General features: G+C 39.1%; 1 protein-coding gene across 1 annotated transcript in view; it reads right to left on the reverse strand.

Moving 5' to 3' along the window:
* Positions 1-26,374, reverse strand: part of LOC101160644 (plexin-A2) — a 74,880-nt gene that overhangs the window by 39,545 nt on the left and 8,961 nt on the right. Inside the window, exons 2-5 of the mRNA XM_023954980.1 lie at positions 23,514-24,855; positions 21,355-21,537; positions 9,574-9,708; positions 1,828-1,928 (exon numbers count right to left, since the gene is read on the reverse strand). Of these exons, the coding sequence (XP_023810748.1) occupies positions 1,828-1,928; positions 9,574-9,708; positions 21,355-21,537; positions 23,514-24,737 (1,643 nt within the window). The 5' untranslated portion in view covers positions 24,738-24,855. The remainder of the gene's footprint in view (positions 1-1,827; positions 1,929-9,573; positions 9,709-21,354; positions 21,538-23,513; positions 24,856-26,374) is intronic.

Raw genomic sequence — 26,374 nt, forward strand, 5'->3', positions numbered from 1 at the left:
TTTGTGATGATCTTTGACAAGGAACTTTGTAATAGCAACAGACCGAATCTGGGACAAAGGGAAATCTGGCTCACTAACAGCAATATAAACCAAGCTCCTGTTCTGTTTGCACGAAAATCCCCAACAATTAGTTTTTTTTATTTCATACTCCCAGAACATTCCTCAGTAGATAGCAATGACAAGATGCAGTTCAATTTCTTCTCTTTGTGTCTACAAAACCAGATTGGGAACATGGGCATCAGATGAACACACTCTCAATATCTTTGGAATTCCTTTTAAGATTAAAGAGCTGATCCAGTGTATGACTGCCAATATAATATATAGTTTCTGTTAGAAAACAAAATAAGTTTAACATCTTAAGCAATTTGTTTTGTGTTGGACATGAAAAGAAGTTGCCAGGATACTTTTTGTTGTAATTTGTCCAATATTAATCTGAAGACAAGTAAATATCAATGTTTAATATAAGACATAAGAAAGTCATCAATGTATCTTCAAAAGAAGAAAAAGAGTGTCTTTTTTGAATGTGGAATCCAAGTGATAAAGTCAAGCAATGTTTTCATATACGCCCTGATGTTAGTGAGGGGGAAGTGCATCCTGAGAAATCTTAAAGAGCATTGAAGCTTCTGCTGTAATAACAGCTCCATGTAAACCGTTGGTGTAGAAACATGGCAGCAGCTGCTGCTGCTTCTACAAGGCAGACCACAGTCGCCAGAGTACAGACGCTCACCCTCTGACCACTCATCAACCAAAGTGCTTTCAGGCATGAGATGCCTTTCATTTCTGATTGTCTGTCATTGCCTTTTATTTTGTCCTTTTATTAAGATTGTTTTCTCATTAACCACCCCCATCCCCCTTAAGCTTTTGTACATGTTCTTAAAACCCCAAAGCCACCCTGCAGGAGTTTAGATTTCATTTTGTTTCACAACGGGCAAGAAAGTGACAACTTAAAAGCAGTCAACACGCTGTGGAGGTTAATCAGAAATTGTTCTTCTTTACAAAAAAGCCCCTAAACTGCATTAGAAAGGACATACAAGTGGAACTTAATTTGAAAGTGCAATGGGACAATATTCTTTAGGTGATTCCTATCCTAACAGTGGTCAATAAATTAAAAAAAATGATAAAAAATAACAAAGCAAGCCCAAAGAAAAAACAAACAAGCTGGTGATTCTGGTTGAAATGCATTAGAAAATGATTTATTTCTTTTTACACGTCACTGCTTTTTGCATAAAATGAAAAGCTGCAATTTAAATAATGCAGATCACCATCAAAATACTGCTGGCTCAAATGCAGACGTGAAATGATGAGACGGGGTTAAATCCCAGGCTGAGGGCAGCTTCAAACACTGCGGCGGGTTCAGAAACAGGCTTTTAATCTTCTGAATCCCCTTTGCTCCATATCGAAGTGTTATGCAAGCTAACCTGGGGTCAGATAATTAAGATGGGGGAGATAAGCTTCGTCCATCAGGTCCAAAACTCTCCATGGGTATACACAAATGCAGCTGTGCACCCGCTGTGACTACCAGACTAATCCCTCCCTTCTCCATTAACACCAGTTGTCTTTTCACTCAGTAGATAATAACACATAGAATCCATGCAGCTTCTGTTGTTTTAAATGGTTTTGTTTAAAAGGGACATCACTATTTAGCAACCACTTTTGAATTTGCCCCAATGACAATCAGAAGATCAGGAGACCAGTGTTTTTTTTTTAAACTAAACAAATTATCTACACTCTGATCCTGATCCTCACTTATAGCAGAGCAGTTTTTTAAATGACCACATTTTAATCCTTAATGCATGTGAGGGGAGAAGGTAATGGGAGCAAACTCACATGTTGTGCAGAACACACCAGCCACAGTGGGGATCACCAGAGCTGAGGCACTCAGCACACGTACCATACTGCTCACAGGACTCCACTGGGACCTGGACCACCTGAATCAGAAGAGTGATAAAAGGAAATAAGCTACATTTGAAACCTAAAAAGCACAAATATAGAAACTTCAGCAAGGTTTTTACTAAAAGGAAAGCACATTTTTAAAATCATTTTAACAACTCAGTGTGTTTTGGTGTAACCCTTGTGCTATCTTAGATGACCCCACCCTTACATTGACGTGTTCTCCCTACCATGACAAAGGTGGATAAAGGTGGAAAGATTTCATGTAATCCATGGACACCAGTGAAGATCACAAATCATTGAAGAAAAAAGGTTCAGTGCACTGTCTAGTGGGTCTAGATGACCCAACTCCCAACGTTAAAGTGCCTAGGATAGCACAAAGGTTAAGGGATTCTACAAGCAAATATGTATTATTCTACCTACAAATCCCCTAAAACATTTTTCCACCGCCTATAAAAGATAAACCCAAATTAAACAAATGATAATTGTGAAAGGGCTGCATGGTGGCACAGCATGGGGTTTGCAGGCATGGGTTTTATCCAGGATCTCTGGCTTCTCCCCACAGTCCAAAAACATCCTTCTTTGGTGTCTCTAAATTGCCCCTAGATGTGAATGTGAATGTGACAGACTGAAAACGTTGACCTTTTCCCAACAGACCCTGTAGGACAAGCTCCAGCAAGCCTGTGACCCCAAAAAGGATACTGCAGGTTCAGAGGATGGATGGATGGATGGATGGATTTGGGAGAACATGCACAACACCACAATGAGCACTGACATTTAAACCTGAGAAATGCACTTGTTGCAAACTGTTCACTAATCACACGAAAAAAGTAGGCTTCCTTTCTTGCCTGAATGGAATTAAAATTTCACGAGTTGCTCATGAAAAGACAAAGGTATGATCCAGCATTGCAAATTAACCTATATGACCTCAGTTGACCAATTCATAAATGGCATATGCTTATATAGCATGTCACTTTACTGGGACAATCCTATTCACTCATCATGCATTCACACACAGATGATGGCTCCGCTGGCTAACACTGGCGCTAACCTGTAACCCCCAGCACCAATGAGGGTCTTGGTCAGGGACACTTCGACACATTTGTGTGCAAGGTGGGAACTGAACCTGCACTCTTCTGATCAGAGGTCGACAGCTCTACCTCTGTGCCACAGCTACCCCATTTAGAATCCCCATAGCAAGCTGAAACATTAATTAGTGTAAAAAGGCTCACAGATGTGCTGCTGCCATGTAATAGGTTACAAGTCAGTAACCTACTATAGTGGTGCATTTCCATTAGTGCATACTCAGCACAGCTGGATCTGGCTCCACTTGAATTTAAGACGCTTCGACCAAGGGCCATGCCGCCCAGCGACCTCGACATTTATTACTTCCTTAACGAAGCCAAGTCGGGGTGGAGACAATTTATAGACACCAACAGGAGGACAGCTGATCAAGGCTCTGTCTCTTGTTAAAAAAAAAAAAAGGTGAAAACAGCAGTGGCTATTTGTGATTTGTCAGCTTAGTACAATGAACCTGCCAATATAGATGAAGATGATAGATGAATATAGATGAAACCAAGCCAAACGGAGGTAAATCCAGGTGAGTCGCTTCAAAAAAAGCAAATGAAAATTCCTCTTTCTAATGTTATTGTGAAAAAATGGGACCTAGTTCTTGCAGTAAGTGTTCCACTTTTAAAGGTTTCCAAGATACCAGAACCATGTGAGGCTTTAACAAGCAAATATTGGACAAATAATCATCCAACACTTAAATGAAACATGTATTTTTACTGTAAATTTAATCTTGGTTTTATTAGGTGAGAGTCATGAATGTGACAAAGGTTCTGATATACTGGTAATAGAGGTAGTCCATTGTATTGTCTGTCTGTTGAGCTCTAACCAAAGGATAGTGTTTTTAAATCAATTGGGTCATATGATTGAAGACTAAGATGTGGTCTTCGGTTTCATACATATACATATTGGGTTGTAAAGCTCAGCTGTACTATTTCATCACATTTTACACTTAAACTGACATGTTAAAACAGTGACAAATGCATTACATTATGCTTTTTTATGCTACAGAGGAAGAAAAACATATGTATTTCATCAGATCACAAGACCAAAACTCAATATTTATGTAAGTGTAAAAAAGTTACATTATGATTGAAATATTATTCAGTATAATAGTTCGTTCGGATTGGATATTGTAAAGTTGTTTCACAGCATTCTAAGCTGTGTTATGTGCAACGGACTCCACTAACATCCAAGTGTCCTCTCTCTGCTTAACCTTTTAGTTTTTGGCACAAATTTGAGTCATCAATATTAAGGTTTCCACCTAAGACGCGCCCCTTTTGAAGTGCACTCCTGCATAAGCATTTCTATTTACATTTCTTTTTCTTATTAAAGTAATATGATTTACGGGACACTATATATTTGCGCTGATTTCAGCAGACAGAAGACATGACTACCATAGCACCACAAACTACACCCCTGCCATTATGTCAGTGCATGTATTTCTGGCAAAAGGCTTCCGCCTTCCATTAGTGAGAGCGACTGCTGTTGCACCCTCCCTGAACAAAAAAACATTTAGAGCAGCAGCCTTTGCCCGACCATCTTTTTCCTAGGTTATTATTCTAGGTCTGGACATATGATGCAAGCTATTTCCTGATGTAAGCAAATCACAAATGAAGAGTGGATTATGGATTAAAGTGTCTCCGGTACTTGTGATAGCATAAGTGGGTGCTCTCTCAGGTTTGTGTTGGCAAAATGGATTATCTCCTGCTGCCTACAAATAACCTGCTCCCCCCAGCCCCCAGCAGTTCAGAACCCATTCAGAGCATTCCATTAGCAAAATTATTTTTCAGCATGGGAGGGGCTGAGGGCTCTAATCCTTGAACTGTTGTGGTCAGGAGCTCATCCAAACTAAGTTAATTGTTCTGTGACCATTACTCAGAGTGACCTTTGCAAGGGGAGAGCTGCAGAGCTGCTTCCTGGTGCCTTGTTAAGAATCAAATGTGAAGCTTGCTCTGCAGATAACATTCAGTTTGTTTAGTGGAACTGACCTGATTAGAAGCTCACTTGACTAAATCAAGAAAAGATCAAAAGACTGGTCCTTACGTTTGGTCACAGGGGGCCAGAAAGATAGCTGCTGGGTACATGAGTGAACATCGCTTACATACTTTATCATATTCCTTTCTCTTCGTTTATTTTTCTTCCATCTTTCAGAGCAGTTTTTGATTTATTAAACTGATCTGATAAGCAGAGTTTATGTAATAGGCTCAGTTTATGACACAAATGATAAGATGGTTTCTAATTCAATCTGTTAGTCAAAATAAAGTCAAAATTAATCAAATCTAGGTAGTGTGATGAATTGGCTGTGTCAGCAGAAAACAAAGTGGACGAAATAGTTTGGTAGTTGGAAAATCAGTGAAAAGAAAACACAATCACATTTTAAAATACCAGAAAAACAAAAAAAAAAACTTCATGTCAATCTGTTTTTTATTTTTGCGTGCTAGTGGCCACTGCAGGTGCAAGCGCCTATACTCACCAACCACTTTAGTAGCTTACTAGATTAGGGCTGCACGATATGAGGAAAACTCGGGATATGCGATATTAGTGATCAATATTGCGATGACGATATAACTTGAGATAAATGAACAAATAGCAAAAACAACGAAAACATTTTCATTTCACTGCAAAATATAATTTAAATAAGGGTCAAAATACCTTAAACTATTCTCCAAATGATCTTCGTCTAATTAGGAGGGCAACATCTAACATAAAAGCTCCATCCGATTGGTCAACAATGTTAAGGGCTCCATCTGATTGGTCAAATGTGTAAAGGGATTTATTCAATTCATTAAATAGTTCAAGTTGCCATAAGAGTGTTTTAGCACATTCAAGGTTTACCATTTAATTCGATTTTCGCGGACCTTTGCGATATGGATATTGCACAGCTTGAAATCGCGATAACGATACATTTGCGAGTAATTGTGCAGGCCTAAACTAGATGCTTTCATTAAAATGTTTATGAGTTTCAACTTTCACAAAAATCAGAACTTTTATGTTTTGATCTTAGATAACAGGAGCTGCAATAAGTGTTTTAGAGTGCACGTTATAATAAGACAGGTCAAATGTTTTGGAACCAACTGCATTCATAAATAAAAGATAAACAGTTTAAAAACCTCTCCAATCAAAAGGCTTAAAAACACATTTTTTGCAGATTTCTGTTTTTCTACTTCTTCTGTAATCTTTGTGTCTATTTTTAAATAATTAATCTAAAGAATTATTATGAGTATACATTTTATGCTAATTTACAAACTTGTAGACCACTTTATCAATGACATATGACCAATGTCAGAGATATAATTGCAAAAGTTTGATTTGATTAAAAAAACAATAAAAAATTGGTGATTAAAGTCTTAAAGTTTATAGATGAACACTTTTCTTCTTCTGCCAATATCTACTCACTTTTGTGGAAATAGTCTGTCTCAATTGCTAGGTGAATATATTTTTTGGGAGCTACGGCCTTTTGGGTTGTTTGGGCGTCATAGAGTGGAGTGGCTGCATCTGAAGAGGAGGGCAGACGCAGTTGCCTTGAGGTTCATGCGGCCACCTCATAAAAATAAACGTGCATGCACTAGCTCTTTAGTGACTGTGTGCCATGGTGCCTGTAAGATGCCCTCACAAACTATGCTGATTGTCTAATTACCTCATTTCCAATAACCAGGCTGTGCAGTAAGGACACAGTAATGGGCTTCCTGCATTGTGCGCAGGGCAGTGGAGGGGAAGAAAAATCTGTGTGACATGCAATTCGCGTTTCACCTACTTCCCCCTTACTTCCCCTTACATGCTGTAGAAGTGTTCACTATGACCCGATGCTTGTAGCATGCCTGTAAAAATGTGCATGAACATTTTCACCTCATAGGCTCACCAGGTTGTCTACACGTTTAAAATTTTCTTATGGGCCACAAACAGATTTGCCCATTTTCCTTAGTTGTGGCTAAGACTTGATACAAGAAAGAGGTGACATTGACGGATACACATGAAGTAAGAACTGAAGGAGGTCGGACTCTTACATCAGAACCACAGGTGCTTTCACCTGGCCGACTCGGTTTGAAGTGCTGTGCTATGTTATTTTCTCACTGACAAAACTAAAACCCTTTGAAAAGCCATGAAGTCAAAACTGAAATGTTTACAAAACATTGGTTATTAAACCATTCATTAGCAATCTTATCAGTGAAGATGTATATAACAGTATTGACTTTTGAGTAGTTAACACCTGTGAAAATCCTCCTGAACAACAGTCATTCAGTTAAGCACATTTTGACTTTGCAAATAAAGAGTTGGGTAATGTCACATAAAAAGAAAAGGTTGCATACAGCCAAAGGGGAAAAAGACTTAAAACAGGAGTGAAATGAAGATGTAAATGGCTGGGACTTTAAGCAGTTTGCAGACACGGTCCATAAAAATCCTTTCAGCAGTTTTCTTTTTCCTTCAGGGTTCTAAGCCCTCAGTTGCTGAATTACATTCAGTAAAAACTGTGTTTCTTTGAATTTTTGTTCCTGGTTAATAATCAAATTAAAAGCACAAAACATAATTTTTTGTTCATGTCAATATTCGCTTCCAAAACACACACTGAAATATACACTTCATTCTCTCTTTTTTCATCTGCCCTCTTTATATCATCATGCTAACCCTGAGTGTTTCACCCGGCGGGAGACAGAGGGGCTCATTGTTATTCCACCAGGGTCTGCCGATATCAGCTAAATGTGCCCGTGCCTCACTCCTCATTCCTCATCATTCCTGTATTGTGCAGCTCTGGAGAATCTTAAAAATCTATCATCTTTGCGATCCACGGGCAATGTGGGAAATTTGTGAGTGAAGCCCTTTTGCTCATGGGAATTCTGTCCAAAAGCTGCAGGAAAGTCTGAAGGGAAAGCTAAGCAAAGATGGGGAAGGAGACAAAAAGGGGGAAAGCTTTTTTTCTGCTCAATCATGTGGGAGCTGCAAAGCCAAAGCTCTTTTAATATGAAGAGAATCTGCTTGGTCAAGCTGGGTTTGGGTTTAACTTAAATATTATCTGAAAGCGAGCGGTGAAGAGAATGTCTGGCTAGCAGGAAGCATGTCTCTCGTTGAACAACCAGAGCTCATCAATAAGTGATGCCGTGTCTATTTAGTCGATCACAAGAAGAAGTAGCCTTGGTCATTAAAATAAACATCTAAAGAATATATTGTTTCTTATTTGGCTTTCTTGATGTTATCACTCAAAGTTTAACCTCAAAGGTAGATATATTTAAAAAGTGTCCTAAGTATTTTTGTCCCACTGCCCTTTGCCTCATTGTCCTGTGACTCTGGATCAATACATTTCAGCAGACAGAAGACAGCTGAGAGCAGTGATAGGGGCTTTTTTTGGCCACACAGAAACCTAATCCCATTTCACAGTGGCCTGCCGCTGTGCCAAAATAATCACTTGATGGGAGTTGAAAGTGATTACCGCTGTTCAGCCTTATCTGCAATGAGTGCAGAGAATATCGCCCAGCAGTAACAACAACCGCTCACCTCTGTGATGCTGGGCTGAGGGAGGAGCAGACGAGGGGGAGTTACAGTCAAACAAAAAAAAAAAAAGAAAAGCCTCCAGTGGTTTTCAGCAGAATGTGTGTCTGCAGCACATACAAAAGATGCATGAACTGTAAGTCATTTCGCATGGGTAAGTAATTAGAGCAACGGTCTGTCCTCCTATGCAGCCTTTATATTCAGCAAGCTTTTCTGCAGACATGGACTCTGAGTGTGGGGGAAAGTCAGCATGGGGTTTTGGTGATCAATCAGAATCTGGTTCAATGAAGAATAGCCTTTATTTTTCATATTTATAAGGCTTTAATGTTATTTATTTAAATTTGCTTCATTTCCCAATGATGCACAAACAGTAATCCCAATTGTAATTCTATTTTTATTACTAAAAAAGCTGAGGGCATTAATGGATAATTGGATTCATCCAATCCAAGGAAATATCTCTAAAATATATTATTTATTTACTTTGTTATTCAGTACAACAGCATTTATGTTATAAATGTGCTGATGTTTGCTGATGTTGGGAGAGTTGGAGATTCTTTTACTGAACATTCCAAAGATTTTCAGTGAGTTAAAGGTCTAAATTTTTCTGCAGTTGATTCATGTGTGAAAATGTCTCATGCTCTCTGTTTTCACATTCTTTCACATTCTGAGTCCAATGAATGCTGGTATTGTCTTCTTAAAATAATAATTCATTATATTCAGCAAGTCAGTTGATCTTTTTTAGTCACATCCCAACAAGAAGATTTTTGTAAAAACTTGATCTGAATATCTATATCAAGTTCAGATCATTACACCGAACCTTAAGGGGAATCAGAAAGAACCTGTCATGATGGAGCATCACCAAATCTCCTGGTTTAGTTGCCTATAATTTTAGAGTTGAGGAAATCTGAGCACAGCTCATTTTTACTCATATTGCTGGTTAAGGTAATTCTATAAATGCTTAATGTAACAATCTTACGCTACACATTCAGTTTCTGACTCATGGACACCTGGGTCTGTAGATCTCCCAAAGAGGCAAAAACCTGCAAACTTCCAAAAGCCGTCAGCATACACCTCATCACCTCATAGCGCAGGTTTCCTGACAGGAAGAACAAAATGGGTTTGTTTTCTTACCTGATTTTTTGACATGACATAGAGAGAGCTCCTGTCCAGAGAGAAGGCCATGTCCCGGAGGATGGAGCCGGTGTCCTTCATCACAATCACTGTCTCATATAGAACCCCTCCTTCCAGAGCATTGTCCAGTCTAATCTGCAGAGGCACAGGCAAATAGAGACAAACAGAATCTAATTGTAAAGAGACAAAAAAAAAAAAAGAGGTTGTGCTTGAATAATAATTGTGCATTTGCAGATACCGTGTGTGCTTTACATTACTTTATAACACTAATATTAACAGCATTTTAGTTTTTAGTGGTAAAGTCATGTAGTTTGACTATCTCCTCCTACCTCCTCCTCCTCCTCCAGGTTCAAAACATAAAGCTTCTTTGCTAAAATGATTAAAGTAAAAGAAAATATATCTTGAAAAAATTACATCATGGGAAGAAGACTATGGCATCCATCAATTCTTTGTCTGAAACCGTTGAATCCCTTTCAGGATCAGGATTCTGGAGACTGTCCCAGCCAGTCAGACCAAGGGCGGGGTTACACCCTGGATAGGTTTCCAGTGCATCATAGGGCCACAGAGAGACACACAATATACTCACAGTCACACCTTGGACAATTTCCGAATCACTATTTGGCCTATGAAGCATGTTTTTGGACCGTGGGAGGAAGCCGAAGACCCCAGAAAAAAATCCATGCACAAGGAAAACATGCAAACGCCACAAAGAAAGAACCCACCCCAGGCTTTAACCGAGCCCTTCTCACTGTGACACAAGTGCTAAGATTCCTGTGCACATACATATTCTTTTCTTTTTGTGTGTAGGGGGGTTAAAAAATAAAATAGTCAAATGGAAAAAAAAACAGGAAGGTTTTGGCTTTCTAAGACACTAAATTTCACCCAAAAGAAATAAATCTTTAATATATATAATGTCCAGTTTCAACAATTGTCCCTTTAAAAAAACAAAAGCTTGAACAATTCCTTTCAGTCATTTTTTCTTTGTACTCATATGTGGTGTATACGAAAATAAAATTCTTCTAGAAAAAATTAGTATAAAAGTATTAAAGTGTATCTAAAAGTAAACATCTTTGTGAACAAAACGTTTGGGGAAAAGCTGCATGAGATGTATGTTTTAATCTTCATGTTTTTCTTGAGAACCACAGGCTTTTTAGCGTCAAGACGCCGCTCGTCTACCGCTGCTCTGAGGAGAAGGGATTGGTCTAAGGGCAGGGATGCCACTCTTTCTGCTGTTCTCCTTGTTTTTCCCATCCGCCATTTTTGTTTTGAATGTGTATTCTTCTTCGTCCGCTCGCGACAGCCAATCTCGCAACGAGTCTTACCAAAGGATGATAAATATAAAGTTTTACAGGGTCTTCAAACGTAAATAAAAAGTCGATACTTGATGAAGACGCACTGAGAATCAATCACGGGACTAAATATCGCGATATATCACCATATCGATATTTTGGCACACCCCTAATGCCCAATACTTCTAGTTAGTCTTGCATGTCAAGATACAAATTGACATATTTATAGCCTATTTTGCCTTCAAAATTATTCTTAAAGGTTTTCATCTTGGTTCCATACCATTAAATATAAGTAGAGCACACATTCAAAGTGGTAGCTTAACCATTAATGCAACATCAAAAACAGACCCAAATATGGTTGTAAGCTGCTGCATGGCTCATGATTTTTTTCTGTCTACTTGCAGTAAAACCACATACTGTGTCAATACAGCTTTAGTTGCTTGAAAGCTTCTTCCATCTATCAATATTCCGTTTTTGCCAGTATTAATACTCCAATCGTTTTGGCTAAAACATCAAAGCTGGATTTTGCAAAGTCGGAATTGAAGTTTATCTTCTTATTGTCATCTCATGCAGGAATAAAGCAAATTTCCCAAACGTGTGCTTCCCAGATTACAGCAGCTAAAGCTGCCCCCCTCTCAATTGTTCCTCCACATGTGAATGAATGCAGCACACCAACAATTTGAAATATACATTTAAATGTGGACACAGATTATGTTTCATCGCATGTTTAGAGGTGGCACAATCATGTTCAGTACTTCCCCAAGTGTGTACTTCGAGCTGGTATCATTAGGGAAAATGATGAGATGGAGGGAAAAGAAAGGACAAATCGATCTGCAGCTACTTGTTAAGTAATTTTACTGGCCATTGTGACTTTGGCAATCATTCCGCTCTGACATCAGGTTTTAAAGGATGATCACGGCTACCCTAAAATCTTTTGGGCTCATTAATTGAAATGCATCAGAGGCTCTGAAAGATTTTAATACTCCTTACCTTTTTTTTTTTACAAATTATAAGTGCCAATGAGATAAACATAAATTTGCATTAGATTATGTATCTCAATGATGTGGAAGACAAAGCTGACATATTTTTAATACTTGCATATTAGACCATGAAGAGGTTTTGAGTTTTTATAAATTTTCCAACAATAATTATTATTTTTAATAGACAAAAAAAATAATTTATTGATCTTCTAAACCCATTTTATCACTTTCGGGATCACGGGCTGCCGGAGCCTATCCCAGCTACTTGTAGGTGGTGAAGGCAGGGGACAACCTGGACAGGTCGCCAGTCTGTCACAGGGACATAAATCGCACACTCACATTCACACCTATTAACCTATGAAGCATGTTTTTGGACAGTGGGAGGAAGCCGGAGTCAGCAGAAAAAAAGCCACGCATGCACAGGGACAACATGCAAACTCCACACAGAAAGGTATGGAGTTTGCATTGGTGTTCTGTTTCAGGTCTCCCAGCCAGGACTTGAACTGGGGGCCTTCTTGCAGTGAGGCTAGAGCACTAACCACTGTGCCACCGTGCAGCCAAACTATCATTATATCAATATCATTAGCACCTTTAAAACAAATAAAACTCAGAAGAGTCAACTCAACACACTGCAAGCTATACAACAGAAGAAACAAACTACCAGGAAGCTTAAATTGAGGCCTACTTTAAATTCCAGGGAAATGGATTATGTATCATGTGAAATAGTGAAGCTGAACTAACATCTTAATTGTAAGATGTAAAAAACTTAATGAACATGAGGAACTGTAGTAGAAAATGCTGGAAGTGAGGGTGTCTTCTGCATGATCATGCCGCATTGTCCCTGCATGAATCCTAACACGTGTCCTTAACACCCAAATCATGTTTGATTGCAGAAGACTTTGAATGTTTGCCAGGTCCACCCCACACATGGTGGCAGAGCCTCAGTATTTCTCTCTGTGGGAATGGTCAATCAATACAGACTGATTACATGATTGAATCCCTGAAGCACCAAAACCTCATCGATCAATCATAGCTCCAGCTTTTAGGCAGCTGCGCCTCTCCAATGATCAGCTTTGGCAGCCAGGAGTAAAGAATGGAGAGGATACATTTGCTAAAAGGAATCGTCTATTTTATCTGAGAAGGGTGATGCTTGTGTTTTGAATCAGAAATATGGCTCTATTTAAAAAGATAACACCTTAAAAACACTAGTCACACCATTAAAAATCATGTTTCACAGTTGTTTTTTTAACTGTCAGCTATTCCCAGCATTGACGACTAGTATATTGTATCCCCTTGTATCCCTTAAATAGGTATTTTATATATGCATTTATCCCACAACTAAACTTTTTTTTATTTTCAATTTTTTTTTTTTTAGGAGTGCTGGACAGACAGATTAGGTTAAACTGGAATCTCTGTGGACAATAACATTTGCAGATGACATGGTGATATTGAGAGAAGGTGGAGGAACATCTATAGAGGTGGAAGTTTGCTCTCAAAAGGAGATACGTAAATCAGCGGTGCCCAAATCCAGGCCTTGAGGGCCAGTGTCCTCCATGTTTCCAACCATCATGCCATTGAAACTTTGGCTAAACACACCTATCCAGGTAATCAACAGCAGATAAAACAGGATTTCTAGAAAAACAGCAGGAATACTGCCCTTGAGGCCTGGATTTGGGCACTCCTGAGATAAATGAAGGTCAGCCACAGCAAGACAGGATTTATTTTTGTTAATGAGAGGAAGATGAGTGGAACAGTGAAGTAACTGGAAATAGGGGGGAAGAAGGTGGAGTACTTAAGGTACAGGGTTGAGTGTTCAGAGCAAAGGAGAGTATGGGGAAGAGATGAAGAGGTGTGCAGGCAAGTTGAAAGGAGTGGAAGAAGGTTTCAGGTGTGATGTGTGACAAAAAAGGGCGTAGAAGACGAGTGAGAGCAGCCATGTTGTTGGTTTAGAGACAGTGGCTCTGAGAAAGAGACAGAAGAAAGAGCTGGAGGTAAAAGATATAAAGACGTGGTTTTCTTTGGAAGTCACAAAGATGGATGGAATCAGAATTGGAGATAAATGCAGAGAAGCCAGATTGAGATGGACTGGACATGTTCAGAGGGGGGACAGTGATTATGTTGGTAAAAGGGTTAGTTTGGCGGTAGATGATTCGCTGTGGTGACTCCTAAAGAGAACAGCTGAAAAACAAAGAAGAGCTAAGCTTCCTTCATCCCTCTTTCTCCCCTTTTGCACGGCATTCCCACACAACATTGGGGAAAGTTTACACAGTTTTTTTATTTTTTATTTTTTCCCACACCCATCTGCTCCCAAATAGAAACCAGAGGGTTAAAGCATTTGTGTGGTTTAACTATTTTTATAATAAACCCAAACATCTAGAGAATAGATATTGAGTTTTCTGAGCTGAGTAAGATGAGAGTAGAGCTATAGATGCAGAGACAAACTCTGACCCATCATGACCGTTTTTATTTTTGTTTGGATTTTTAAGAGTTTTCGATCACACGAAGCAGGTCAGACCAGGCAGAGGCCTTATGGGAGTACTGCCAGTCCTCAATCTCTCCTTAAGTCCTGAAATTCATAATTAAAGTAACGGAGGTTAAATTGGTTTTATAATGAGCCTGCTTGTTTAAAGTAACACACAGAGCTGCACACATAGTGACATACACAAACACTGGCTTGCAAACAAATATAATTAAACTCTGGGCAGTTTCTCTCTTGTTGGCTGTGCTCATAAAATATGTAGTCGCAAACTGAGAGCACCAACCTGAATTGCACTGAACAACACATGTAGTTATAATAGAAATCCTACTTACAGTTTAAAGATACTTTGATTTAACTGGTTACATCTCAACTTGCTCACAGGTAAACATGAATTATACCAAAGTTTCCCAGAAAAAAATGTTATTAACCATAATCGGTCATTATATGGTTTGATTGACTAAAGATCAGATACATGGAACAAAAGCTCGAAGCAAATTCTGCCTGTCAATTTAATAGAACTGTCACTTCTCCTGTCATTTTAATGAGAGAGGAAGAACAACTCATTTCAGGCTCTTGAAGTTGCTCTGCACTGTCTGGCTCAAATGTGACAATCAAATTTCAAGTTGATTTCAAGTGTTTTTCTTTTTGGGTTGTGCTCCGCTTCTTTTGATCTGCAGTTATAGGACTGATGCATGGCATGAAAAAGTATTAGAGGCTGTTCAGAAGCCTTCTTTTTTCTGTCTCTCTTTGTGAGGTCCATGTTCTACATGAAAGAAAAACTTTACCAATTTGTCATCGTATTTGGTATCCACTGGTCATCTGACTTTTCTGTCTCTTATTTTATATTCACTACTTTACAGATGACAAGGGTATATCTTTAACACATAAATATGTAAACGCAAAACAGTAATGTGCACCGTACTGCTTAAAGTTCCACTCCAATCATCTTCTGAGTCCTTCACACCCCAACCTAACAATATGGGTGCAACAAAAATACTGAGCAATATTGGAGCTATCCAGGTGTACAATTTTGAGCTAGATGCCAGCTTGGACAAGGAAAACAAAGACGTAAACGCATCTATGGGTCTGCAAGTGAATGTATCACAATGTAGCCCGCTGACTGGAGCACCTACGTTACAGCCACAACCTTTTTCAAAAAGCAATTTCTCACCTGCTCCTGATTCACATCTGATTCAATTTCAATATAGAAATACTCAGAAATTTCCTTGTAATTTTTTTTTTTTTACATGTCCTCCATCATGAGAAAAATGCCACAAGAACATGTTAAACACACCAAAAAGGGGAAGGGGGGGGGGGGTCAGAGTGGGACTTTAAATCCCTAAGCAGAACATGTGGGGGCAACAGATTTGAAACCTAAGCCGTGTGCCAAACCAAGGCTCTACATTCTGGCCATTAGAGAGAAACCTTATTCTGTAAAAGTCAAAGAAAATGAAAGACGCTGTACAAGACATCACTTGGCTTCACACAATTGGGCTATATTATAAGTCTGCAGTGGTTTTGGAATAAACAATCCAGAAGAAATGCAAAACCAGGAAGTAAGTTTTTAATTTAGTAAATCCCCATAATTGGGAAGAGGTCTTGCTCAGAGAAGGGTGGAATTGATCTTTTCTTTGATAAAGGCTGACAGACAAGCAAACATAATCTGTAAAATAGTAATAATCCACAGAACAGACAGGTCTGAAAGCTTAAGTGTGGTCGGGGTAAAAACCTGGTTGGTAACAGAGAAGTGAATTCAGAAGAGAGCTGGAATGTCAAGACTACAACAAACTGGCACTGAGACATTCTTATACTAAGGTGAACAGGCAAGAAGCATGAGCTTGATCACAGAGAATGTGAGCATGAAGACACAAATGGACAAAAAAGGTGAGAGACCAGAATTGCAACAGAATCATGATAAAAGGTCATTATTTTAGGAAACTACCTCCCAATTGTCTCTATAGTGAGTGTAAACACATGTTCTTCACATGGAAATATTTTAAAGCAAGCAAGTTAAATGTCAAATTTTCTTTCTTTTTTTTTTCTTTTGCAGATTGAGGACCTTGCAGTTTATTATGTACATGTAAAAAATAAAGTCAAACCTTAAGAGATGGGTAGCATCCATATACAGACAACCAATCTGTGCCCAGTTAACCTAAACATATGGAAGATGACCCAGGAGGCAAAGAGCAATCTGTTCAACCAATCATTCCCAATCTGCTGTGCTGACAGGGCTTCGTCTGTCCCCAAAGACCAGTTTGTCTTCAATACTTTGAAGGAGATAAACCAAGGTCAGTAGATTTAGTTTAAGGAACATTTTAGGGACCACTTTTATGAATATGAATCATTAGCTGTCTCCAAAAATCTTACAGAAATGTAGTTTCCTGTGTAAAACTCGGTTAAAACTTGATATGGTTACTTTGGGAAAAGGGTGCAGGATAAAAAAACTTGCAAAACCCCATCAAAAATGTCAGATTGGATTTCAAAACAGGTTTATGCACAGATTTCAGAGGATCCTCCAGGGCTTTTATCTCGATTACAGCACAGGGCATGCAGTGACATAAAGGCCTGACAACTGTTCACCTTTAAGGTTCAGTGGCTGTGCATATGGTCTGACTGTGGATGACAGCCAAGAGGAGTGCACATTGATTAGCTCATAAATTTATCACGGTCCTGTGAATGCTAAAGAGGCGAATGCAGGGATGGAGTTGAAGAGCAGCGGCTTATTACACAAACAGGATCCTCGGTGTGGAGATGTGTATCACAGGACACAACAAAGAGAGGCATATTGATCACAGCCGTGAGACACGATCTAAGTGTTGGCAAAACAATGATTAGTGGCTGGGTCACAGATGAGGTCAAGACACAATGGTGTGTGTAAATGTGTGTTTTTAGGGTTTTTTCTTAAAAGCCTTCAAGTTAAAACTGCCAAATTTTCAATGAAGCCTTCAGCTGTATGGCTATCTTCCCAGTCTTGATCCTATAGTTTGACCGCAGCCTCCTCTTCATCTGTGTTCATGTTTTTTCCTTCTCTTAGAAGACATGTTTGCTCGCTCTCTGTTTCCTGTCCTCCTCCATGCAACCTCTTTTCATTCAATCACAACCATTGTTTGTCAGATTCCCATGGCCTACCAAAAAGAAGAAAAAAAAGGAAACCGAAGGAGGGGGACTGTGGAACAATTCATAGCAACCGTATGGTTTTCATTTTCCTGACCACAGTCCTCGAGTGTTTCCATTTGTGTGACCAAACAGCACAAAAGACTGAAAGAAAAAAAAGAATTTGAAGAGAAAAATGGATCTGCTACATAAAATCTGTTTAGCAAAAGCTGAGAGAGGGATCTGATCACATATTGCTGCCATAAATAATTGTTAGCATATCATTGGGCTTGAGCCATCAAATGTTGAGCTACTCTGCGGGATTTGGCTTTTGCAGTTAAAAAAAATCCTCTCAGCGTCGCATAGAACATTGGTTTCCTTTCCTGCCCTAAAACCCCATTCTTTTCTTTTCAATCAACACAGTAAATCTCCCCTTCCAAGTCCACCTTTCAAACCATGACTTTGAAAAGTTCAAGTCATTTAGCCATGTATTTGGATATTCCCCCACCCACTCGACTCTCTCAATAAGCCTTAATGAATCCACAATTTGCACAAGAGTATTTGACTACGGCTTTGTTTGCCATATGCTTAACATTTTCAGAGCTTTCAGGGGAAATAGGTTTGCTGAGTAGCTGCAGCCACAGAAGTTATGAAATTCTCCACTTTAATTTTCTTGAAAACCTCTCATCCTTTTGTCTGTGAATCCTGCAAATCATATTTACCAGCACTGCTGGCAGGTATTATAAAAAATTAGACTTAACTATCAGTCTTCGAGCAACTGTCTGCATCTAGCTTGTGGTGGTGTCCGGCTTAAAAATTAGGCATTAGGTGTACAGTAAGGCTAACAAGGAGGCATACACATATCAGGGATGTTCTCATGAACTAAAACACAATTTATGAATATCAAGTATTACTAGAAGCTACCAACAGTTTAGTATAAATACATTTTGATTTTTAAAAGCATCTGATGCCACTCTACTTTAGATTTCACCTTTGCTCTGTGAAAACATTAAAAATTCAGTTCCACTTAACACCAGATACTTGTTTCTAGAGACAACCAATCTTTTCCAGTTTTTGCATTCATGCTACACAAAAGCTGAAGTCCCGCTTCAAACAAGAATCAACAATGTGGGAACACTTGTCCTAAAACGGGCCTTAAAGGCACATCATTTGTCATACGAGGTGCTAAACAAACAGCAATGCTCGTGTTCATGCAGAACACTTGTGTGTAATGTGTGTGTCGGCAAGAGGGGGGGGGGGGGTGCACATTTCATTTAAAACTTCTGATTGCTGAGCGAAAATTACATTTTCTTTTAAGGCCTTCAATTTTAGTAATCACAGTCACAGTTGAAGAGCAAAACATTATTCAAATAATAGATCCAATGCTAAAGAACCGCAAACAAGACGCATGGACACATGAAAGGGCTTGACCGAAAATTTGCCCAAAAAGAAAACCCTGTACATGTATTCAGATATTTAATCAACTTTCTATATATACACATGTACATTTCTACCTTTTTTCCTTCTTTAATTTTACTACCGGTAGTCATCCTCCCATTTACAGCCATTGGCGTGTTTGATTCTGCTTTCGATGCATTTAAAACTGTTACGAACAAGAAGTGTAAACAGGAGGAACCAGGAAAATTGTATGTTGTGTTGCACCGTCACTGCTTAGAATTGCTGCCAAGCATCACATGAGTCTCACAACAACATCAGATGTGTATCAATGTTGCAATAAATTGTTTAAACTTTGATGAAGCGGAACTGACTGAAATGCTAATTTTCCTCTACAGTGACTTCTTCTTGCATTTTTTGCTACAGTATTGAGTGGAAAGTGTGCCACTGAATCCATCTACATGCCCTCTTGAGAGCAGAATACATTTAAATACGGATCAGTGAGAGATAATGACTTTTACCTGAACCACCTCATTAGTTTTTCTCTTGCAAAGTGTAAAGGCTCCTTTTGTTTTCAGCCTGCAGTTATCGAACAGAGTCATGCCATTCAGCTTAAATTATCCACCTGAGGGAACAAAGCTGTGTTGCATGATGACAGGAGTGACCTGTTATGTCGGTAACAGACTCATCAGGAGTCACTGATGACTACATCTGAATGCCGCTCTGAGCCAAGATAGTGAGATTGTTGGTTATCCCTGTGACCTTTCACCTTGGTGACACCCTTCTGTGACAGGCTTGACCTTTGTGGGTGGAGTGATCTGCTGATGGCATTTGTTGTCATGCCACATTTCCACTGAACATTTCCATTTGGGTGTGATTGAATAGAATTGGAGAGCTGACCCTGTGCTCCTTAAAGGCTCCCGGGAGTCTGAGATCATGGCTGCTCATTCAGTCAGTGTAATGACTGAACTGTCTTTAGACTCTGCACTTAACTGAGTCTAAAGACTGATTATCTAAACAACAGCTACTTTCTGAGCACATGCTAAAACCAACTTCACCTCAAAGTTTCTTTTTCCTCAGAAGTTTCATTTTGGTTCCATCTCTCTTGTTTTAATGATATGTACCTTTTCTCCCTGTTGTTTTTTTTTTCTTTTTCTCATGGAATTGCATCACACTTCCTATTTGTTTCCTTCCTTTTCACTGTCAGGGTGTCTCGTCTTCTTGTCTTCATCTAATGAAAGAGCTGCAGAGATGTTATCTGTGGCCTCGGTCTGGACCGGTGTGTGCGTGTGCGAGTGCCTTGTGTGTCAGACACATTACTCCTCATAAGACTGAGAGCCCCAGGCTAGTGTCACAACAGTCCTCTCACACATTTCCTCAGTCAGCTGCATGCTGTACTGCTGTGCAGTAAACAAAGCCTGCGGTCCTCCAGAGTCATTTAAACTAGATCATGAACTTAGATGAACTTGATTAAAGTATATTTTTACAAAATAAACTTGAAAGAAAACATGAATCATGAAATAGAGTTAGGGGGCAATCTTTTGTCTGAGGCTTAGATATGGTAAATTTCAAAAGTCTCCTATGTTTCCTGTACAAAAAACATCTAAAAACTGGCAAATGTGTCCTTCAGCCCTGAATACATTTTGAGGAGTCTAGTTTAACAGAAAGTATTTTGTGGATAATAGTTTTGTGTAAGAACAAGTGAACAAGTGATTTGCATCACCATATCATTTTGATTTGTTTAATAAAGACTTATCTTGACAATCAGCTTTAAAAAAAAACAGGCAATAAAAATGCAACAAAATCAGAACATATTTTTATGTCTCGCATTCTCTGTGCTGTAAACAACAATTTTGTTGATGTAGAAGAAATTGTATTGAAGAAACATATTTTTTTTTATCATTTAATATTTTGATAATCAACATCTTGTTATGAAATTATGGCCATTTTTTACCAAATCTTTGTAAATTATTACAATCATGATTAATGTATTATGTTGATTAGGTTTTCATTGTTTATAAGCATAAACCAAGTCCACACACTTTACATGGAAGTTTGCATATTTAATGTGTCATTTTAACCCCTGTCAAGATTACTGTCTGAATATAGATTCAGATGATTATCCATTTACCCACTTAAAGTAGCGAGAACTCCTACAAATAAACCTGTTGAAACAATGACTTTATGTTGTTTGAGCTGTGGTGTCACCCTTCTTTAGAGGGTACACACAAATATATGAACTGTCTGATGTTAAGTCTGAGCAAAATTTCTCTTTGATTGTATGTTTTAAACCCAATACAAGTGTAGTTTGTAGCATATTCTGAAACATAAATCCTAAAAAAGGCAAAGTGCACACTTCAGTCTCTCCCTTTTTAAATAGTGAAGTCTCTATGCTGCTCATGATCTTGTGGGGAAAACATTGCCTTAGGAAATTAGAAACCAAATGTTTTTGGTGTTCTTATACATGTAATGCGACCCCTGCACAAACCTAACAAATATTACACTTGTGTTGGGTGAAGTTGATCATCTTGCTTGTAACTGATACCTTTTTTATACGTCCACTTCTGGATCCCAGGAAGACCACGCTGTGCCCGTTGTAGATGTAGGAAGTGACAGAGGTCAGCCTGTCCCTGCTCTCAGTGAACACTGTCCGACCCGACACCAGCTGGGACCCCCCCAGGGGTTGGTTTATATCCAAGCCACAGAAGTGATCATCGATGGGAACAGGCTGTGGGCAGAGAGGCAGGATGTGAGTGTAAATATAGAGAAAACATTAAGAAAAATGAATGTTCTAAGTAAGGATCAGAAAAAGAAAAAGAGGGATTCACAACTAAAGAAATTTAAAAAACTGAAACAGAGGAACTTTAGGAAGGAGTTCGACATAATACGGGTGTGGAGAGTGTAGCGGTGTTGACACATGTAACTATAACGTGAATCCAGACTGACTTTTGGCAAACCTAACAAGCATGAAGTACACAGTTTTCAGGTTTAAAAATGTTACATCAAAAGGGCTCGAGCTGCTGGGCTTTTCAGCAAACCACAGAGCTGGCAAATTTATGTAGCAGACCTAATTGCTGATGGCAAACTCCAGAAACGCTGTGTATTTGGAGCTGGTTTCTGTGATTTTTAGATCGCTTGATCTGACATCACATAAACACAGCACAAGAAATGTCAGGTTTTCATTAAGCATCAAAGAAAGATGAATGCTTTGCAGTCTTACTAGATCTGCAAACATGCACCTCAAACCTTTGCTAATTGCCTGTCACTTAGTATCTAAGGTCTCCTTTTTTGGGAATGATCATTTCTTATTCCACATCTCTGGCTTCTTATGCACTTGAAAATCTCTACGAGTTTTTCTGTCTTGTCATGTGATGTTGCTGAGCTTTACTGAATCTGATTAGTGGAGTGAAGTCAGCGTAATCGAATTTAATGTGTGACCCCACCCGACTCTTTCTCTTATGAACTCCATGATTATGGATGAAGAGACAAACACATTTTAGAAAGCCCTCAGCTTTCCCTTTAGACTTGTTTACCTCTTTTCATAACATCAAACATATCAATACCTGATATGGTGAGTTTTGTCTGCCACATTGTCGCGAACTAACTAAGTCTTAATCCCAACCTTACCACATAAATGCATTTTAAACTCATTTTGCTGTGGATTGTTTTTTTTCTTTTTACTGTCGCACATTTTTTTCTCCTTGGTCAATTGCACACAAGAAGTAATTGCTGTATTAATATGTATTACTGTTTTCATTTTGTTTCTTTTTTGAATAACTGTACATCCTATTTATATTATAGTACAACGGAATCACCAAAGCAATTTGTGTGATGGATATTGTTTTCATTTCTGCCTTTCAACTTTTTTCCACCAAACCAGCTCATTACGCAGAATTATAGCTTTCAAAAAGGCTCAAGCTCGGACATTTACAAGAAAGACCTTTTCTCAAGATCAAAACAGGCATCTGAGTCCAAGTGCCACTGAAGGCAGCAAAAGTGGGAGGAAGAAAATGGGGGGAAACAGAGAGGTGGGGAGGTGGGAGTCTGTGTCTGAATGATATCAAAAGTTCATGCAAAACTTCTCTGATCACCATAATTAATATTCTGACAAAAATGCAATTACACAGTTTATACATCTTAATTGTATCTGAGCTTTCCACAATAAAACATCATAGATGTAGACTTCATGGATTGCAACCTAACAAGTAAACAAGATTAATTATCTGATCATAAAATGAAAGATAACAGTCACAGAGGGACAAAAAACAGCAATTTTTCAATTAATAATGCAATCTTTTTAAAAAATAAAAAATAGCTGAGTATGCCTTTCATTATTAAAAATTACTAAATAGGTTTTAGTAAATGGATATAGGAGAAACTGCCATGAAAAGTGGCAGAAATTTGTCACGGTTGCAACGTTCTTAAAAAGAAATCTTATTTATGGTAATAACAGCACGATGGAATCAAAAACAAATCCAAATAAATTGAAAGATTGGCTGAACAACATCCTGTGAAAAGATGAGGAAAATGATGCCTAAAATCGCCACGTTCAGCTCAAGGTAAACACATTACCTCAGTGGTGGAGTCATTATGTATTTAATCAGAAGATTCCACCAGAACAATGATAGAAGTGTAATTATGTGTCTGATCACTGAAGCTTCTGATCTATGCAAAATGACAACTTTGCATAGATCCTGAACTTACCGCTTTGGTGCACTGCACATCCTTTCCCAGCAGCCAGTGCAGCTCCAGGTTTCCCTCTCCTTGATAGCAGGACTGGAGCCGCTCTTTAATGCGAGCATTAATGTCTTGGATGGTGAAGATGCAGAGAGCAGAGTGATCTGAAGGGTCGTGATACTGCTTTTGTCCCTTGGAGAACACCGCGAAGAGCACGTCCTCCTGTGCACTGATGTTAAGAGATTTTGCCAGCACCCTTCCAACCTTGGACAGGTAAGCAGCTTGCAACAGGCGGTACTCCTCACCTCTGTGTATGCAGCCCACAGGAAGTGAGACATATGAGTGGAACTTCTTATCATCTTTGCACAGGCGAATGATTCGAGATGTGTAAAACAAGTCACCAGGGGAACCACCTCCAGACATGCCATTCTCTGGAGTCTCTGGCTGCACTGTCATGAAGTAGACAAAGCTTCCACTAGAGAAGCCATAAATGTAGTAGATGTCGAAGTGTGGGACCAGAGCAAGCGTGTCTGAGGGGATTTTGATTAGAGATGAAACAAAGTCAGTGTGAAGCTCATAGTCCAACATGGCTGAGGATTCTGGGTCACGAGGCAGTTTACGGCTAGAAATGGTTGGAAAGTAATCCTGTTTGCCACCAACTGCAGTGCCAATGTACAGAGTAGCATCCTGACCCAGAGAGGGCACAACGACTCCATACATGGTTCCCGTTTGGTTGTCACTGGACAGGTAGTGCTCCTTCTTATGTGTTGGCTCCACAAGGATGAACAAGTCATCTAGCCTCATCAGCTTGCAAATGCCCTGGTAGAGACTGCCACAGGCCAGCAGGCGGTTATTAGAGTAGTCTATGAGCAGCAGTTTGTTGACATTATCAGTAGAGGCTAAAGGCTCTGAACAGGGCTGAACAATCAGTGGGGGGTAACATGCTTTGTTGTCATACTCCGGCCCAGTATCATGGGATACCAACAGGGTGAGATTAGCAGACAACTTAAAGATTCGGTTTACGGCTCCAACATACAGATCTCCAGTTGACTGATGCACCGTCACGTGGTTCAGCGGCCATTCCCTTCTCTCTGATTGAAAAGAGTTCATTGTCTGTCCAAGAGCTGTTTTTTGATTTGCAGAGATTAGAGTCAATAGCCAGAGGGAGAGGCACCATGACATGGCCTTTAGAGGGCAGTGACCTTTATTGAGACTGCAATAAGTCCATCCTTTATTCAAGTGTGTCCCCATACCAACAAGGCTCTGTGAAATGGCGAGCTTGGACAAACAAGATTGTGTGCTTGCTGGAATTGCAGTTGCAGTTGCACTGAATTGTGTCCTATTCTTCTTAGGAGCGCTTCACATCATCCTGCAAAAGACAAAAGGAACATTTATTTTATTTTTATTTTTTTTAATATCACAAACTTCTTTTCAGAAACTACTTGACAGAAAAATGATTTAAATACTTGTTTAATCACAGTTTAGGCAGACAGATGAAAATCAAAGAACCAAGTACTCATTTGTTTCTGTCTCTCGAATATTTAGCAACCTGAGAGCAGCTCATTCCATCCATGCCCCTCTCTAAGGAACTTAACATGTTCACCTGCTTGTGATAGAAAAGATCTGCCTAATGAAACAAAACAAAGGCACAATGTAGCCTTACTTTCCCTTTGTCCGTGTGGCTAATTATATGATCTCAGTGTGTTAATTATGCATCCATACTTTCATACTTTTTCCCCTCTTCCTCCTTTGTCTTTTTCTTCTAAATGGTTAAATCCCGGAGGGATTAATCACTCTCCACTGCAGCCAATTCCTAAATTAATCAGACGTTTTCCGGGGATGGCAAAGGGTCATTTGAGATTCACAGCCAGGCAGCATCAATGCTCACACTTTCCCTTGTAATTTCATTAACATAATGTATGTTTATTTTTCCTCGGAAGAAACATTATCTGTCAAACACATGTTTGAATCTAAAGTGACTAATCACGTTTGTCTCTGATGCCATGTAAGTAAAAGAAACCAACCCGACACGAACAAAAACATTTGATTTTATCTCAAAGTGAGTGCAGATGATGGCTGAATGTGATGGAAAAGTCAGAGGTTCAAGTTTGCCATCTCTCTTTTTTTAATTCACATCCATTAATGGAGTGATAAACCTGCCAGCACATAAAAAGCGTCATAAATTAGACCCCCTTTTCAACCAAAATCTTCCCTTTATGCCACCAAAGGCTTTTTCAAACTTTACCCGAAGCTTTCGATTCCACTGTCTTCTCTGTTGCCTCACTTGAAGCACTTTGATGCACTTTTTAAAATCAATCCTTTCCATTTTAGTAACCCCAAGTTTCCTGCCAAATTGTTTTATTTATTTATCTATTTTTTGGCTGGTGCTCTCATTAACAGAATGTTTTCCTCAGTGAGACTTCCTGGTCTAAGTGAAGGTTAAATGAAGACAGCCATGTCAGATCCTCTTGCAGGGGTTATGATCCGGAGGGTGCTCTCCATTGGCAGACATGCAGGACGTCCGGCTGAGTTGAGCGACAGCCAGGCCTCATTCTTAGGAGGCTGGGCTGACTCCATGTCCACTACAACACCTCCTTTCCATCTGTCTCCACCATCGGGGGATAAGTCACTCAAGTGTCTCGACCTACTCTGCTCAATTTGGAAGACTCAGTGTGGGCACCTCTAACAGAAATCATTCAAAAAAGAAACATCTTTCCCATTGTAATAATGATAATGATTAATAATAAAAGTTTACATTTAAAGATGACCTCTACACCAATAAACACAGACTGCCTTGTTCTATTTTGTTTTATATAAAAGCATGAGAATTTTGTTAGTTTTAAAATTTATGATGTGGCTTAAGGAGAAAACAAAAAAATTATCTCCAA

The sequence above is a fragment of the Oryzias latipes genome, chromosome 5 (genome assembly GCF_002234675.1).
Source record: "Oryzias latipes chromosome 5, ASM223467v1".
In the NCBI taxonomy this organism is placed as follows: Eukaryota; Metazoa; Chordata; class Actinopteri; order Beloniformes; family Adrianichthyidae; genus Oryzias; species Oryzias latipes.